Source organism: Macadamia integrifolia, chromosome 2, assembly GCF_013358625.1.
Source record: "Macadamia integrifolia cultivar HAES 741 chromosome 2, SCU_Mint_v3, whole genome shotgun sequence".
NCBI classification, from domain to species: domain Eukaryota; kingdom Viridiplantae; phylum Streptophyta; class Magnoliopsida; order Proteales; family Proteaceae; genus Macadamia; species Macadamia integrifolia.
In genome coordinates, this window is record NC_056558.1 from 28,875,272 (window position 1) to 28,894,028 (window position 18,757).

Genomic DNA, 18,757 nt, shown 5'->3' on the forward strand with positions numbered 1-18,757 from the left:
TATGTCTCTTGCCTTCTATCAAACTCATTGGGATGTGGTTGGTCCTGATGTTTGTAAAGCAGTTAAAAGTTCCGTTTCTACTGGTTGTATCCTGAAGAACTTTAACTTGACAACTATTTTCTTGATTCCTAAATGTAAAAATCCAGACTTTTTTGATAAATTTCGCCCTATTGCTTTGTGTAATGTTATTTATAGGGCTATATCTAAGATTATGACTAATAGATTGAAACCCTTTTTGAATGATATCATCTTGATCCCTCAAAGTGCTTTTGTGAGTGGCAGGTTTATCTCAGACAACATTCTTATGGCCCATGAAGCTTTTCATGCTCTCAAGTCGAGAAAGAAATGTGAGAAATTTTTCGCTGCTATAAAGCTTGACATGCGAAAAGCTTATGATAGAATCAATTGGGACTTCCTAAAAAACCTTCTATCTAAGCTTGGTTTCTGTGACCAATGGATCCAATGGGTTATGCAATGTGTTGAAATTGCTAAGTTTTCTTTCCTCATTAATGGGACCCAACAAGGTGAAGTTTCTCCATCTCGTGGTCTGAGGCAAGGTGACCCATGTGCTCATTTCCTTTTCATTTTATGTTCTGAATGTTTATCTTCTTTATTTTCTAAGGCCCTTAAAGATGGGAAGCTTGATAGGCTTAGGATTACAAGATCTAGCTCTTTTGTTTCCCATCTATTTTTTGTTGATGATAGCTTGATCTTCTTGCAGGCTAATATTAATTCATTTAAAAACTTTAAAGACACATTGGATTTGTATTGTAGGGCTTTCAGTCAAGCTGTGAACTTTAATAAATCTTTTATTTTTTTCAGCACTAACACTCCTAGATTTAGAAGGTTTTTTGGTAAAACTCTTAGAATCCATTGCTTCTAAAGCCCATCTAAGTACCTCGTGTCACACTCCGTTCACATAGAACTGGATCGGTGACTGGGTTACCTCCGGGCATGGTTTAAAGTATCTCCGATACCGATACGATACATCCTTTCGTCTCGATATATATCCTACGATACATATCGATATGCACCAATACACTATCATACATACTGATACTCTATGGAAAATATAAAATCAAGGTGAAATATACGTTTCGGTATGTATCGGTAAGTATCGGTGAGTATTTGTATGTATCGATTGATAAGTATCAATGAGTATCGGTATGTATCGATTAGTACGTATCGATGAGTAGCGATACGTATCGGTATGAACCGATACAATGCGCTACAGTCATATAATGGCCAAGATGGGTATTTTTTCAGAAAACACGATTTTTTGAGGGGTTTTTGTTCCAAAGTTGTTGCCAGCCATATTTCTCTCTAAATAAAATGGAAATCAAGGTTAGGAACAAGGATTTTACATTTATAGGACAACTACAAACTTTGAAATCTTAGTACGATACCCTCAATTTAGTGTTTATACGTAATATATGTTATCAATAGCTTTTTTTAACAATTTTTTTATGCAAAAGTGTTTAAAAAGGTGTTTCATAGCTATTTATGTGCGTATCTTTGGCGTATCTTAGCGTATCTCTGACACGATACGATATCCTCCGATACGTATCTTAATTTTGGTCGACCGATACGGCAATCGATACCGATACTTTAATCCTTGCCTCCGGGTAACCCAAGAATCACTAGGATCATCTGATGCAGTAAATCACAACACAACAAGCGACACAAGATATGGGAATGTAATTAAATAATTCAGCGGGAGTCTTATCACATGTAACTGTAAATTCCTCATTACTCTTGTTACCTAAATTGTTATATATAGTATGCATATATACATGTGGGCTCACAGGCATGATAATTACACAAAAAAATAATAATTTAAATATCTAGAGCATAAAATGGGGAAAATAGTAAAAGAATAAAAAAGGGAGATGATGGGTAATTACTACTGTTGCCCTGCAACGCAACCCTCGCACGTGCACTCAGCACAGTGCCTAAAACCTTTTGGAACCCACCAGTCCCCTACCGGAAACTCATTAGTGGATCCCAGCTCTTGCTCCTTAATGAGAAAACCTGCAAAATCATCTAAAAAAGTGTATATACAACGGGTGAGCTCACTAGCTCAGTAAATGGAAAGAAAGACACAAACAAGCAGCCGCATTTCAAATGATCCTATATGCATGTAATTTATTTTAGGCATATTCGCCTAGGCAACAATGCTAAGTCATAGGTTACGTGCTACTCACAACCACAGTGTGTGTATGCCTCGGGTACAAGATGCATTATTCATCCCGCAATACACCAATAGGGTTGTCAGAGAGGGTTGACCATGAGTACTCAAAAAAGTAAATCGTGATCGAACCACATTATAAAAGTAAATCATGACCAAACCACAACAGAAAATAAATGCAGTGTGCTCGGCCCTCTGAATATATCACCAAGGTTTCCAACTGTCCTAATGATCAGTCAGGCGTACTTCTAACCACCACGATGATCCGTGATTGACACTTCCCCCCAGTGATAACCCAACAGCTAAACCCCTGTTGGGAAGGGTCGTAGCATGAGGGAATGTCAACCTAAATCCAATGCTTCTATATAAGATAGTATGACTACAAAGTGCATCCGTGTCCCATTCCATTGATGTGCCATGCATTCGTTTCCAAGCTGACCGCAACGTCTAATCTAGTAATTCATCACATATCTAACAATTCATCATTATCCAATATTTGAAATAGTCCATGCTCATAATTCAAAGCATGTAATTTATATTTGAAATTTTAAAGATACATTATAACGATTCATAAATGTATTTCACAGTAAATGAGACATATGCGTGAAGGTGGCATTCATAAATTGCAAGATGATGTACATAATGAAAATGATGCAATAAACACTCCAAAATAAGATCAATGCCCCCTTCCCACTTACTTATTCATATTCAAGATGTGCACACTTGGTACGAGTGAGATCCGACGTGTGAAGATGAGGGTCACAAAAACCTAACACAGAAAGGAAGCTTAGAATACGTCCATTCCGGGACCATAAAACAATGAAAAACATTGGTCACAACACGTTTAATAATGCAAAGGAGGTTGTCGATGAAGTTCGAGCTCAAACGGAGCTCATTGAACCACATGTGGGTTATATAGGTGGGTAAGAGGACCCACCTGTGTAAGCCACCCATGCAGGTAGAACCCAGACCACTCCAGCGTTTGCTATTGGTGGGTCTAGGTACCCGTTGGTCCTACCCATCGGTAGGCTCCGAGGTCCAGCCAAGACTGACGGGTCTCACTGATGGGTTTGGTTACCTGTCAGTGCCACTCACCAGTGTCCAACTGGTTCTTGCTATCTTATTTCCCTTCTTCACCTCGCCTTTTGGGAACCCGGAGGGTTGATCCCTTCGTATTTTTCACACATTTAAGACTCCATCTACATGAATACAATATAGATCTAGGTTCAAATTAAGATTTATGAACAAATCATACCTTTAAACTCAAGAGAACCCCAAAACTTAAGATTCCTCCTCCAACTTAAGATATCACTTAAATGCTTTCAGATCTTGTTTGTTCCTTCTTTAAAACCTTCAAAGACAACACATAGATTCTCTTTTAACTCCTTGATTTGACCACACAAGAGGGTTTCACAAGATTCAAGAAATTTTAGATTTATCTACCTCAAATCGTAGCTCTCAAGGTTCCAATCACCTTTCTGGCATCGAAACAGTGAGGTACAATTTTGACAATGAGCGGGGAACACTTTCCCCCATACTTTCTTCCATTCTCTTCCTTCTTCTTCTCCCTCGTCCTTACTCCTCTCCACCAACCTTGTTGAACAATAAATGGGAGAAGAGTAAATGCTATTTATAGTTGGGTCATAAATATCTACTAGGGTGTGTTTGGCTTTGACACCTTATGACCGGACACACATGACCCCATTACGACGGGGAACTTGAAACACGTGTGATCACCCAAGTTGGGCTTGTTGAGGCCCATATTTCCCCTACAAGTGGGTCCCACGGGAGGGTCGTTCCCACCTGTTGGCCAAAACATGGCCAACCTTACTGGATTTCAGTGGGAATCGGTTCTCAATACGTATTTCACTCCCGCCACTTGTCGTGAACCAAATTTTCATAATCTAATATGACAACATACCTTCCCTACTAGTACATAGCCTTATGATATATGTAAGGGCATAGCTTAAGAGTGTAAACCACATCAGGCACTGGCTCGAATTTGTCTGAACACCCCGTATTCGAAGTCACCCTTGCCATTATATAACATAAGGCACCCGCATCAACCCTTGCCGATTCGGACCCTACATGACCAAACCGAACCAACCAGACAATAAACCAAGTTTAGAGAGTAGTGCACTACACCTTCGCCTTCCGACTAATATTGGAAAATCTAAGACTGCCATCTTCTCTGAAGTGCAGCACTGAACCCTTGCAAAAATTCAAGGTTGGAAGGGCAATCACTCTCTTTTGGAGGAAAGGAGGTTTTGATTAAAACTGTTGCCTCTGCTCTGCCTTCCTTTGCCATTGCTCACTTCAAGCTCCCTTCTACCTTACTAAATGATTTGAGTAAGACGATTGCTCTTTTTTTGTGGGGCCAAAAAGAGTGAGAAAAAAACCTAATGCACTAGTTGGTCTAACCTTTGTACTAGTAAACTTCATGGTGGTATGGGGTTTGGAGATTTACGTTTTTCAGAACCAAGCTTACCTTGCTAACTTTGCATGAAAGCTTCTTTCTAATGTTGATTCCCCTTAGGTCTCTTTGACAAATACTACCCAAATACATATTTCCTTAATGCTCAACTAGGAAGTAAGCCTTCTTGGGATTGGAGAAGCATCCTCTATAGACGCCAGTTGCTTAATGATGGGTTGAGAATCTTGAGATGGTCCATTGGTGATGGCCAATCCACTCATATTTGGGACTCTAAATGGGTCCCAAACCTAGAAAACTTTTCTGTTAGCTCCCCTCAGCCTCCTAATTGTCCTGTTTTCTTTGTTGCAGATCTTATTGATGCTAATAAAAAAGCTTGGAAGCAAGACTTGATTTGAAATCATTTTACGAGAAGAGAAGTTGAGGCTATCACTATAATCCCAATATCTCTTCACCCATCTCAAGATAAGTTGGTGTGGTTCCTTAATAAATCTAGAAAATTTTCTATTAAGTCTGCTTATCATTTTGCTCAATCTCTTGCTGACTAGGTTCATCAAGATGGTGGCAATCCCTTATTAGTCCCTTCATCTATTTGGAAAGGCATTTGGAATGCTAAGATCCCCTCCAAAGTAAAGTTTTTACTTTGGAGTGCTTGTATTGGAGATCTAGCGGTTGGAAAAGAATTGGCCAAGAGAGGGTGGTCCAATTATCCATTTGTAATCAATGCGATCTACTGGTGGAAACTTCAGCTCATGCTCTCTTTGAATGCCCCTCCTCCTGGCATCTTTGGCTTGCCTCCCCTACTCCAAATGTGCCATTCCCCCATAATTGGATTGTAGACTGGTTGCATGAAAGTAATAGATCCAAAGATCAAAAGAGGAGATCGTTTGCTATTCTTGTTATCATATGTTGGGAAGTCTTGCTGTCAATGAACAAAGAGACTTCTGATCGAAATAATGTTCACTGGCCTTCTATTATTTCAACGATGCAATCTAAAATATTAAAATAGCTCCAGGATTCTTTTCGGTTCCCTCACCTACCTCTACTCCTATGTTACCATTGCATATTGACTGTCGAAGTATTATTCCAAATGGATGGGAATGTGCTGCATGTGATGCCCCCTCTAATGACCATAGGAAGACCGTTGGAATTGGGTTTGTTGTTTTGGGTTCTGAGACTTGCTTCAAGGTAGTTGTTGCTTTGTCTATCCCGTAGTAGCCCCTAGATATCTTGTTCGATGGGCCGGGGATAATTGCATCTTCTACTGGGTATATTTTTCTAATTGCATGCAGGTGGTCAATGCTATCAATGACGATTCATATTCGGCCTCCGTTGAACTCCAAACTATTTCTCGAGATATCTCTTTATTAGCTACTCACTTTTTTGGGTTTCGAGTCCTTCATTTATCCTGAGATATGGTGCAACCTGCTCATATTCTTGCTACTTAGGCATGTGTTTTCCTCGTGTTTGCCTCTTGGGATAGCGTCGTTGGTTGGCTGCCCCTTTTTCCCTTTGTACTTCTTAATTTTTTTTTGTACCAAAAGGAAAAAAAAAAAAGAGAATCATTAGGAGAGGAGGAGATGTGAAAGTTTATTTTTCTAAGAGAATCTAAAAAGAAGTTTGAAGTATGGGAGTTTAAGTAAATATAGAATAAATATAGGAAAGTGATACTAATATACATATAAGAAAAAACAATCGAGTTTTTCTAAATCTGTGGTCAAAGTAGATTCCCTTGACCTAGGCCCTTGATCAGCATCCATGTAGTATCATGGAACAATGGATGATATTTTCAACCTTTCGTCAATAGGGCCATATATTGATGGCCATTGTTGGTTGTACACTTCTTCCCCGCACAGTCAAGGAACACTCCCCTCCATCCCCCACCCAAAAACACAGAAAAAAAAAAAAATGCACAACATTTATTTTATTTTCTGTATTTTTTTTGGAAGAGGGATAGGTATGCTGCCGATATCAAGTATGCTAGCGGATAACACCAATAGGAACACATGATGGAGTATCATTCAGGAAGGATATGAGAATCATTTCAGAAAAAGGAATAGAGATAAACACAATGGGTGCTAGCATACTTCATATCGGCGGCATACCCAACGCTTTCCCATTTTTTTTATTCTTTTTTATTTATTTTTATTTTTTATTTTATTTTTGGTACAAATCCAACACAATATCCTACAGGGACCATAATCTCAAGGTGGATAAACGGTTATGGTCCAAGAACCTGGTCTATCCAGAGCCAAAGCTGTGCCTTCTAAAACCTTCCATTCCTCGTTTACCGCGCTCGCATCTTCTTTCAAACACACTTTGCGTTTTTTTGTAAGGGTCTTTCAAAGACAAACAGAGAGAGAGAGAGAGAGAGAGAGAGATGTGTGGAAGAGCTCGGTGTACAATAAGAGCGGACGATATTCCTAGGGCATGTGGCGTCAACGATGGGCGCATACGCTCTGTGCAAATGGACAGGTTTACTTTATTGAACCCTCTAATCTATCTTTCTAATCGTCCATTATTGGGACCAAATGTTTGACCAGGTAATCTCTTCGGTTAATGAACTATTAATCGGAACGCATAAATTAGTCTCAGTTCTCTTTCAGTTATCGCCCATCTTACAATGTTTCACCTGCGGCGTATATGCCCGTTGTTCGGAGAGAAGATGGATCAGGTGGTGAAGGTTTTGTACTTCACTGCATGAAGTGGGGACTGATACCCAGTTTCACCAAGCAAACTGAGAAGCCTGATCACTTTAGGATGGTACGCTCTATGATTTATTTTATTTTATCATGTTATTCTTTTTGGATTCATTGTTGCTTCCCCGAACTGAAACAAGATGCATTTCGTTGACGATGTTAGGAAATGTCATCTCCAGGTTTTATATGTCAACTTCATCTTGAGTGAGGTCCCTTATTTTTCTTAAGAGTAATAGACGGAGACAAATGCTAAACACCATGCTACGAAGGATACAGAGGATTTTTTTTTGCTAAATGGTTAGCAAAGTATATTTAAAATAATATAAGATGTATAGTCATTTGAGAGTTGCCCCAATTCATGATAAGCTGTGGGAAAGTCGTTTGAGATGGTATGATCATGTTCAACGGAGGCCATCGGATGCACCAATAAGGAGGTGTGATCTGATCCAGATAGATGGGTCTAAAAGAGCTGGGGGTAGGCAAAAAATGACCATAGAAGAAGTAGTGAGGAAAACCATGAACAGATTATGCCTTGTCCTAAGTATGGTCTTGAATAGGGCAGATTGGAGGGCTAAGATCTAGGTAGCGGACCCCATTTAGTTGTGTCCTACTTCATTAAGAAATAGATCGAACAGAACAAGGTGTGTGTGCCGCCCTTTCAAGGGAAGAAGAAAAAAATTACAAATTCAATTCCATAACTGATGCAATCTTACATAATTCGAAAGCACCCCCCAAAAAAAAAAATTTATTCGTAAAAATATTTGGAAGAACAGCGGTAAAAGGTTTTTCGTGAGCAAAATCAATTTCTACTTTTTTGTGCGACAAATAAGTAATCAAGCCTTGGACTAATCTGAATCAACATGATTTGATAAATTGGATATTACTGGTTTTACACATCTGTCCCTTTCTCTTTTCCTTTTCCTTTTCCTTTTCCTTTTCCTTTTCTTTGTCCGTGCTTGGATCCATGTAGCCGATCCCATTAAGTTGGGACAAGGCTGTTGCTGTTGCTGTTGTTGTGTAAGATGCACATGATTTAGGCCTAGGCATACCCGGGTGGAAAGAAAGAAATCAATGAACTTGAAATCCTATCTTTGGCATGGCTATCAACAGGGAACAAGAACAAAAAAACTTTAGCAATATAGAGCCACCTTCGGCATTGCCATCAACAGCCACTATAAAACCAAAGGAAAAAAAAAAAGATTATAACAATCACCCATTTACAAAGTATACAGAGGACTAATGTGTATAAAGACAATTCCTTTCACATATTATAAATTAAGTACAATCTTTCAATAATCCACTTCAATGTTAATGGAAGAATAATATTTGTGATCCTATATATTTACTCAGGCCCATTTGTGCCAAATTATATCTTTATTTAATCCCCTTATGAAAGAAACAAGGGGTTAGTGGTTTTGCAAGACTGTAGTCCCTAGTATTTCCTCTAGCTACTGCCTTGTCAGCTAAGATAGTTATGTTATACCAATTTCGGTATTACTTAAGAGCTCCCTAATTTGCCCCAAAAGTTACGTATTGTTAGTCATGTTCTAGTATTATCAAAAAAAAGTTAGTCATGTTCTAATAAATTTTGTGCATTAACCTTGGATGAGCATATGAGTGATGATTTCTGTTGTACCAAAATTCTAGTCTAAATTTTGTTGTGGTTTGCAGTTCAATGCTCGATCGGAATCGATAGGTGAAAAAGCTTCTTTCCGTCGGCTTGTTCCTAACAATCGATGCCTCGTGGCTGTAGAAGGGTAAGTCTTCTGCAATTGTTTTTGCATTGAGTTGTAAACTAATTTTCTCTGCCTCAACTGCATATCTTTAAAAGAACTCAACTCTTATACATTGTTCATCTTATTTTAAGTAGATTATCTATGTGTGTAGGCTAGTGTACACCTGTTCCAATAGTTATCAAACTCGATTAAAGTATCCATATTACACCAATCTGCCATGATGTCCTGAACATTCTCTTCAATTTTTGAGAACTGGAACTGAAAGTAGGAGTGTATATTGGACAAGCATTTGTTTTGCTTGATATATATTGCATATCAGTATATGTAAATGTAGTTTGATATTTCGTTCTTCTGTATATTATATATATTGATTGATAAGTGGAAAGCACCAACATTTTTGAAACAGGCTTCAGGTCAGATTCTTCTGAACTGGCTCTTGGCAGTCTGATGGTTCAACCGCAAAAGAAGGATTAAGAGATACATAAATATTACGATGTGCAAAATGATCTAGCACTGGTCCAGTAGGGAAACTCTTTGCTTGGGATGTGGGGTTCTGAGGTTAGAGCAGCCTTTTGGTACTGTAATGGAATGACATTGGTGGGCATGCTGAAAACTCAATAATGTAGAACTAGGATTGACAAGTCAACCTAATCCCAAAGCTGCAGGTTACTTATCAAAGAACATCCACAAACCATTCCAACAGTGCACAATAATCCAGGTTTAGAAAAGTAGGCCAAATAGAAAACAATGCAGCCAATCAATCTCTGCAGAAAGTTCTATTCTGATCAGGTTAGGAACCTGATTTCATGTCCTTAACAGCGGTTGTTTTAGGCCTATTCCTTAATAGTTTCATAGGCCATTTTCAAAGGAAACTGTATGATCACAAGCAGCTCTATCGATTTCTGTCCTGGACAGAATAGATCACTGTAACAGGGTTTTTTGGGAGATTCTAATTATCTCACTAAAAGCTAGTCAGAATTTTCAGATCTTTTGGTTGATTGATGGTCCAGATGGGAGGGAAGATTGACCCTAGTTTCAGACAATTCTGATGGCTGAAACTACTTCAGGAAACCAAAACCCAAAATAGAAAATTCTGAATTTTCTGGGCAGAATTGGAGTTTTGGATACCTGGATTGATGAGCAGCAGTGGATACTTGAGGAAGCGTGGAAAGAAGAAGAAGATCCTCCCGGGATTCACACTGCAGTGAGTCGTTGAATCAAACACCAACCCATCACTGTGATCAGACGCACAGAAGCAGCAGCAACAGAAAAAATAGTTCTGTGAAAATCATCGGAGCTTTAGGAGCAGCCTCCTCTTTATTTATAATGACTAATTGGGGGGGGGGATTACATAGTAACAGGTTCCCTAAAATTAAACCACAAATACACTCCTAAAACAGTACTTTCTAAAATTGAAAATAGAAGCTGAGCAAAAAAGGAAACTAATGACTTGACTCAAATATTAATTTAGCTCGTAAGAAATAACAAGGATTAACAACTTAAATTGAACCCAACTAAAAAGGAAACTAGTGAAAAACGAAACAAACTAATTAATCCCGTATGCAACCTTAATACGCTCGGTTTAGACCCATAAAAGTGGCCCATTACACTCCAAACCACATGGACTGAAGGCCCAACACACATACAACTCAACTCTAGACTTATTCCTAATAAAACAAGCCTAGTTTGGTGAAGAATTTGCATCACTTAAGGGTTCCGACGTTGGTTGCCTTTCATATGAATGTTCTCCATGGTTGATATGTCTTAGAGAAGGGACAAAGGCTTGACATTTTCCTTGAGTTAAGAGAGCTGCTTGGCCAGTCCTAATTGGCATGTGTGACGTCATTGGACCTGGAAGTGGAGAGGTAGACTCTCCTTTTGGGATTTGAAACCATTGGGATCCAACTAGATAGGGATGTGCACCAGTTGCTGGCTGCTAGCTCTTCTTGAGTTGGAAGTTGACTAGCAAGTTAGATGGTTCACTTATGGCATGTTCTGAGCCAGTGAACTTTTTTGCTTTGGTGTGATTCAAGCATGGTGTGTCTGGGTTGGGAACTTTGAAGAAATGCAAGATGGCTATATCATGTATAGGACTAATGCCAGCTTGGTCTATGAAATCACTGGAAAGTACCAGGCCTTTTGTCTATGGAAACAGCTCTGCTGCAATTCTTTTTGCTATGATTTGCATACATTTTCCATTGGACTAATCAACCTAAAACTTCTAGGTGTTAACAAACCCAAGCACCTTCTTTCTATTCATTCTCTCAAATTCATTCCCTTTTATAGTAATCCTTTTTATCTTACTGGTGTTCTATGTGCATTTTCCATTTGATTAGTGATCAGCCCTATGTGCACATCAAGTGGAAAATTCTCACAAATGCTGATGAATTTGTTCATTACTTAAGACTTTTCCGTGCATGTCTGTGCACACGGGTGATTTTGACGGATGAAGTAGACGTATTCTGAATATCAGGTCTGTGATTCTATGAAACTTGCTCTTCCATTTGACCAACAACTCTTGATCCATTTGATACTCTTGATCATGGAAGAGATCATGATCTACTAGGATTCATGGATGTGTGTTTGGAATGTAAATTTTTGGAGTACTTCAAGGTTGCCTTCTTTACGGGTTTCCTTTTTATGTGTATAGAATTTATTGATTGTTCTAATCGTTTCCTATGCTTAAGCTTCTCTTTTTTATTTTATGAATTTATGAAATTTATATAGATTGGCTTATAGTATCCATTTATAATTCGAAGTCGTGTCCTACTGGCAGTAGTAGAAATTTTTTGCTTTGTATTACAATAGGAAATTGTAGTTTTTGGGCTTTTTTTGAAAATGATAACTTTCTGTAGCAGCTGACAAACAGATATTTGAAACTCATTCTGAAGTTGAACAGTGAAGCTACTTGCATGCTTATGTATGGCGTAATATTTTTTCTTTTGGGGCTGTGACATCATTATGGTATCACTGCATGATACTCCATTTTTCTATGCAGCCTAGATACTTGAACCTGAGCTTTTTCTGTGGTGAGGCAGCAGAGGAAACTTAATGACTAGCTTACCTTTCTCTTGGCTTGAAAAAGGACTGATATATCTATCTTGAAACACATAGGAACTCATATTTACTGCTGGTTAGCTCCATCTTTATGTCAAAAGAGTATCTAATTATCAGTTACATACATTGTTCATAGTTACATTTTACTTGGTAATGGAATCCTTTCAAAAAATTTCATTTTCATCAACAAACTACAGCAGGGTGTTTTTTTTCTTTCGTGTTATTGGGGGTGCCAATCTGGTGTCTCTAATATGCATATTGCAGTTTTTAAGTAAAAGGTTTTATTTCTCTCACAGTTGTGATTCTTTGATCGTGTAAAATCTTCGTTGTGATGTTGAAATTAAAAACTATGCATGCAGATTCTATGAGTGGAAAAAAGATGGGACGAAGAAGCAGCCTTATTACATTCATTTTAAGGATGAACGACCTCTTGTGTTTGCTGCTCTTTATGATTCTTGGAAGAACTCCGAAGGTGAATATGCATCCTCAAGTTTTAGTCCTGCTTTTTACATATTCGCAGGTTTTCTTTTCCTTGTTGAAGGGGGGGGGGGGGCGCTGCTTTCACCCTTGTATCTTTTATTTTTTTCTTTCTGAAAAAAAAATAAAATTGCATCCTAATGAGACTAATCCCAAACTAGGGAAATTCCAAAGGAAAATAGCTCAATAGGGTTGGAGGAGATAGGGAAAGAACCATCCTAGATTTAGCTCAATGCGTCACTATATTAGGTAAAAACATATCAAATCCTTGCATCAAGCTAACATATATTTACTTATTGCAGAATAAGGTGTTTTCGTTGCCTAAAAACTGTATTTTATATGTATCATAAGCACATCCATACATTTTTGGACCATTTCATGTGTTGCTTTAGCGTATCTTGCGTCTCTCCAACATGATACAATACATCTCTTAAAACTACCCTTTCAATATGTTACCCGATACATATACTTAAATCCTTGATCAAAACTATTTTTTATAATTGTTTTGGAATAATAAATCTTACATGACCATAAATTAAGTATGGAGCAACTCATTAATCACCATTTTTAGTTGAACAATGCAAAAATACTTAAAAAAATTTTCATTATTTTTCAAACCAAAATAGATATGTCCTTAGTTTTTGTGAAATTATTGAAATTTTGAAAATTTAAAAGTTGTTTTCAGGCAAGAAAAAAAGAGACATCTTAGGCCATAGGCCAAAGAGGACAATATTGTGCCAAGGTTAATGGGGCTAGGGAGTTATAGATGGTATCAAAGAGGACCCCAACAACTTGTGGGGCCACACCAAGAATACAACAAGTATCAGATCCGCTTGGGAGATCGGTGAGTTGGCCCCACCAAGAATACAACAAGTGCATCGGAGCTTGGGAGATCGGTGAGGGTGTGCAAGCTTTAGTCCCACATTGCCTAGAGGGAGATTACTGGGTTAGTTGATAACCTCTAGCCTCTTTAACATGGCACAACGCGTTTTAAAGCTTTGAGGCCCATGAGCCAAAGAGGAAATATTGTGCCAAATTTAATGGGGCCGGGGAGCTATAGATCTACCAGCAATATTTAACATATACAAAATTGAGCCCCAACCAATTTATATTAATCTTTTATTTTAAAAATATATTTTTTTTCTGTTTGAAGAAAGGAAAGAAAAAAAATATATATATTTGTAAATCATAAAAGAAAATAAATTAAAAACAGAAAATTAAAACAGACTCTATGAAGTCGTAGATCGGGATACAATGTCTAACATATAAAAAAAGTAAAGACCAACCACTAAATATTTACCTTATGTTTTGCAAAAATTAACTTTAGGGAAAGTTTTTATACTTCAAAGTTTGAATATTCAACAAATCTTGCTCAAATGCACCAAATCTTCATTGTAGATGTGCTGTAGTAGTCTTCAACATGTGGTTCCACCAAGATTTGTAGGTGATTTTGCCAAAGAACCCAAAAAAAGGGGTTTTCTAGCACTTTAGGTCGAAATGGGGTGAAACCACTGAAATGGATCGAAAAAGCGACCCATATCGATTGAAACTTTGAGTTTGTATAAAAGCAATGTAATGTTTGGTCAGTACCGAAACCTGACACACACCTAGATTTCGACTAAAACATGAAAGTTTCGGTCGGAACATGGTATTCCTGCAGAGTTGCAAGACATTTCTTTTGACCAAAGTTGGTGACTGGGGTTATGTATGGTTTATTATCTAAAATCTATTTTCTAGTTGTCCCTAATGTTTAGTTTTCTACTCTTTATGCTTACCTGCAGGTGAGGTTCTATATACGTTCACCATTGTGACAACTTGTTCTTCATCATCTTTGCAGTGGCTTCACGGTTAGTTATATTTGGTCTGATTGGTTACATGTAGAAGTTTTCTTTGTTAAATATTAAATCTTACCGTCTGTTTGAATGATTCAGCCAGATAATAAACTTTATGACCGCTCGTTGGCACCTACATGCTTTTAAGGAGGAGTTTAACTGATAAACTCTTTCACAATACCTCTACTAAGCAATTAACTTTTTTTGGTACCATTATATTTTTCCATTCCTGGATGCTAATTTATTATTATATGGCAAGATTGACCTTGGTAAACGGAAGTAATTCTCTTTGCCTCTCTCCCAAATTACATATATAATCAGGAATATTGTGGAGTTCTTTAAGGCACCTTGTTCAGGCTCATTATTGGTAGTTTGTTTCTTCTTCTGATGGATCCTGATAGTTTGTTTCTCAGAAATGTTGCCAATGAGTCTACTAGAGATTAAGAGGGGAAAAAAAAAGGAGAGGCGTCAAACAACTATTACAGCTCCAGATCTACAGTGAACCCTAAGATACATTACACAATATTATGATCTTCGTTCATGAATTTTGTTTATATTGCTTTTCCTAAGGTTGGTTTCCGGGCTTTTCTTTTAGCATGATGCTGATTGTAGAGTCAGGGAAGTTGGGTGTGAATACTGGATGCATTGTCATTTGCTAAGCAACTATTTTGTTGGGTGATCAACCAGGTGCTCCTACTGAGCCGGATTGATACTGGTTGCCTTGTTTTAGAAATGCCCATAGGTTGACCTTATGATTACTTATGTAAGAGCATGTAAACAGTTAAGTCTATTGGTATGACATGTATAGTCTACGACTTGTACCAAGTATGACCTTGGATAGAGCCTATTGGAGGGCAAGGATCCGTGTAGCCTATCCCATTTAGCTGAGATTCTCCTGACTAGCTAGGCTGTGCCTCTTACCTCTTATTTTCATTTTTCATCTCATTTACCATCCCTCATTTCTTCATCTCTTTTCCCCCTTTTTTGTTTGGGCCTCAGTTTTCCCTACTTTATTTTGTATGGATCCATGTAGCCGATCCCATTAAGTTGGGATAAGGCTGAGTTCTTTTTTGTTGTTGTTGTTTGTGGTGGTGGTGGACACTTAAGTGACCTTGACCAATTCGATGGAGATAAGTGAGCGAGTTCTTCCTTGTGGAGGAGAAGTTGAAATTTGGGCCACTCGAAGAATGAGTGGAAACTTGGAAGCCATTGCTGATGCTGATGGTGAGTCAAGGAAGGGTTATGGTGCCAAAACAGACTGAGATACGCATAGAGCTTGGCAATGGCTTGAAGAGTGCTTGAGAGGGTTCTTGCTAGTGGTTTAGGATATGGAACTAGAATGGGTTTCATGGGTAGATGTACACGAATAAAAATAAAGGTGATATGATTTGAATGTGGTTGCTAGGGCAGGATTTGGGGATAGAATCCAGAAAAATCTGCAAGCTCCAAGAATTTATTCACAAGGACGGGTTAGGAAGTGACATCTGGGTGGGTGTTCAGCATTGATGCAAGGTGTCTGACATGACAACCTCAAAAGCTTCAATTGTGGACCCATTCATATTATGGAATCATTATGTTTTTCCTGTAGACAATCTCTTATTTATGACCATAATATATTAGTCATGTTTACAATTTATTTATTTATTTTTTCAAATATATAAAGAAATCCCTTTCTATCTCCTTTCCATTTTTTTTTTCTGAATAGATAATACATGAAGTGACCAGCATTGTAGATATGTTTCAGTCTGACATGTATGGCCATACTGGTAACTCTGAGCTACAATAAGGCACACATATTTCCATAATCTCATTATTTTATATAACTAAAAAAGTTCTACTGCCATGCCACCTTATTTCTGCAACTTAACTCAATTTTCCACCTCAATGTTTTGTAAGCTTGTGTTTTTCACTTTTATGTTATATGTCAACTATCCTTTATGCTTTTTGATACTAGAATTTCCTTACCATTTTACTCTTGCCAAATATTGCAAAAGTGTCTCTAATGTTTTGATTGGTGCATGTTGAATTACAGATAGGATGCCTGTTATTTTGGGTAACGAGGGCTCTACTGACGCATGGCTGAATGGTTCTTTGTCTAAGTTGGATTCTGTGCTTAAACCATATGGAGATCCTGACTTGGTATGAATTTTGTGGAAAAAGATAAATTCTTGAGTTCTGTTGCATAGTACCCATGTCAGCTTTCTCAGTAGAAATTGCTAATTGTATTATTAATTTCTTCATCATTGTTTTTATTATTATTTGATCTTTGCATTCTGATTGCTAATTCATTGCTGACTCTGTTTCCCCAGGTGTGGAACCCTGTGACACTTGCAATGGGAAAAACATCATTTAATGGACCTGAGTGCATCAAGGAGGTAAAATTATTATCCTTTTTTTTTTTTGTGTGTTTTTTGCTGTGATACAAATTCATCAAGTAGTAGCCAGCTTCTTTGTCATATGGTTTGCTAGGTAATGGCCATCTTTATTTCTGATTGTGGACCCACAGGGGGACTTGTTTTTTTCGGTTGGGTGGGTGGGGGAGAGAGGGTAGCTGATATATAGTGAATTTGTTTGTATATATTGGTGAAATATATAGTCCTCCCCCTCCCCCCCCCCTCTCCCAGCCACCACCACCAAAAAAAAAAAAAAAAAAAAAGTGTTTGAAAATAGAATTTCTGGATTTGGCTGAGGCCCCACGAAATGCAATCTGGAGAAGGATGATACAAATATACAATGTGTTTGAATGACAATAAATGACTGGATAATCTGGCTAAATATTATGATACATGGCAGGCAGCAAGGTTCAGGCCCTACAATGTGATGTTTCACACCTACTATGATAGTACTATCCTGGGCCGAAATAACTAATTCAATGTTCGACTGCTGATTGGATATTTTTGAACTTGTGATCATCCAATGAAACATCATGTTACAGAAGATGAATTTCTTTACTTTTTCCTACCTATAAAAGAAAAATTTGTACTCTTCATAAAAAAGAAGAAGAAAAGGGAAGAACCGATATATTTTCATGGGCTATATCATTTTCTACAGATACAATTAAAATCTGAGGAGAAGAACTCAATCTCAAAGTTCTTTACAAAGAAGAGAACTGAGAATCAACAGGAGACTGCCAGGACAAATCTCCTCGAAAATGTGAAAGATGAACCTGGAAATCAAGAAGACACCGAAGATCCAACTGATTCCAAAGGAAATAATGGTTCTAAACCTGATGTTTCTTCTCTACTTAATAAGGAAGCTGAGAAATGTGGAATAAAACGGGAGTATGAAGAATCTGCAGCTGATTTGAAGTCGATGATTGACAGCACTGACAAGTCGGAAGCAAGTCATGCGAAGAAAAAGGCAAACCTTAAGAGTGCAGGTGACAACCAACCAACTCTGCTCTCATACTTTGGTAAAAGCTAGAAGTTTTGTGTGTCTAGGGATACAGATTTCTTGTGTAAGCTCACATGTATGTAGGTCGAGGTTGAGAATGACTTTGTTGTAGTTTTGTTTGTCTAGAGATCTCAGCAAAGAGGCTTCTGTTGTACCAAACTAAGTGCTGATCTGTTGTAACAAACTAAGTGCTGATGAATCTTTTTCTCTTATATTTCTTCAAAATGCTTTTTCTGTACCCTCTCCTGTTACTTTCTTTTGCCCCAAAAATATGAAATGGTGGAGTTGTGGATTGAAAGAACTTGGGGGTATTGCATTGCACAGATATTATTGGCCACTATTAATTTTGTGTAATAACCATACATCATGTCTGGAACATATATACAACATATTTTTGGCATGTGGCAATATAGGTGAAGTAGGAGAAGATGTCTGTGAGCACCATGGTTTAAGATACTGAAATCGGTCTTGGTATAGTCCGGAAGATAAAAAAAAAAATGCCTTTTTGGTATCGGTGAGGTGATTCTCCGCCAGATTGATCTGAAAAAAAAAAAAAAAAAATCAGAAAACTTCCAAAATATCAAAATGGGACAAAAAATAATTTTTGGTGCAATATTGGACGAAATATTGAATAAAATACAAATTGATGTGTAAATTTTTTTTTTTAAATATATTAAAAAAACATAGATGATATTAGCCAAAATAAAATTAAGAAATTCATAAATTATTTTATTTATATCTAAACAAATGAAACCAAGAAAATTAGTGCATAGATGAAAATATTGACATACATAATGTAAGGTAACATAATAGTAACGAGAGAAAGTTGCGAAAAAAGCAAACAAAAAGGATAATGACATAGTCATCCATATTTTCCTACATATTCAAGATTTAAGAATGGAATCATCCATAAATTCCCATAGATTCAATGTATTTGAAATTAC

General features: G+C 37.5%; 1 protein-coding gene across 2 annotated transcripts; it reads left to right on the forward strand.

Annotated features, from left to right (window-relative positions):
• The first annotated feature begins 6,835 nt into the window (after positions 1-6,835).
• On the forward strand, positions 6,836-18,114 carry LOC122092297 (abasic site processing protein YoqW). 2 transcript variants are annotated; one of them, XM_042662629.1, is made up of 8 exons: positions 6,836-7,094; positions 7,215-7,382; positions 8,990-9,075; positions 12,471-12,583; positions 14,370-14,435; positions 16,453-16,559; positions 16,730-16,795; positions 17,472-18,114. In XM_042662629.1, exons 1-8 carry the CDS (start codon positions 7,050-7,052, stop codon positions 17,841-17,843), a joined length of 1,023 nt encoding a protein of 340 aa, XP_042518563.1. In that variant the 5' UTR covers positions 6,836-7,049; the 3' UTR covers positions 17,844-18,114. The 2 variants fall into 2 exon arrangements, with proteins under 2 accessions (XP_042518563.1, XP_042518557.1); XM_042662623.1 differs by having other exon boundaries at positions 7,226-7,382.
• Positions 18,115-18,757: the final 643 nt, after the last annotated feature.

Bases quoted from the DNA above. Each gene is read 5' to 3' on its own strand.
- LOC122092297 (XM_042662623.1), top strand. From the start codon at position 7,000: ATGTGTGGAAGAGCTCGGTGTACAATAAGAGCGGACGATATTCCTAGG. The intron at 7,383-8,989 runs GTACGCTCTATG...TGTGGTTTGCAG, and splicing joins AGCCTGATCACTTTAGGATG to TTCAATGCTCGATCGGAATC. The intron at 16,796-17,471 runs GTAAAATTATTA...CATTTTCTACAG, and splicing joins GACCTGAGTGCATCAAGGAG to ATACAATTAAAATCTGAGGA.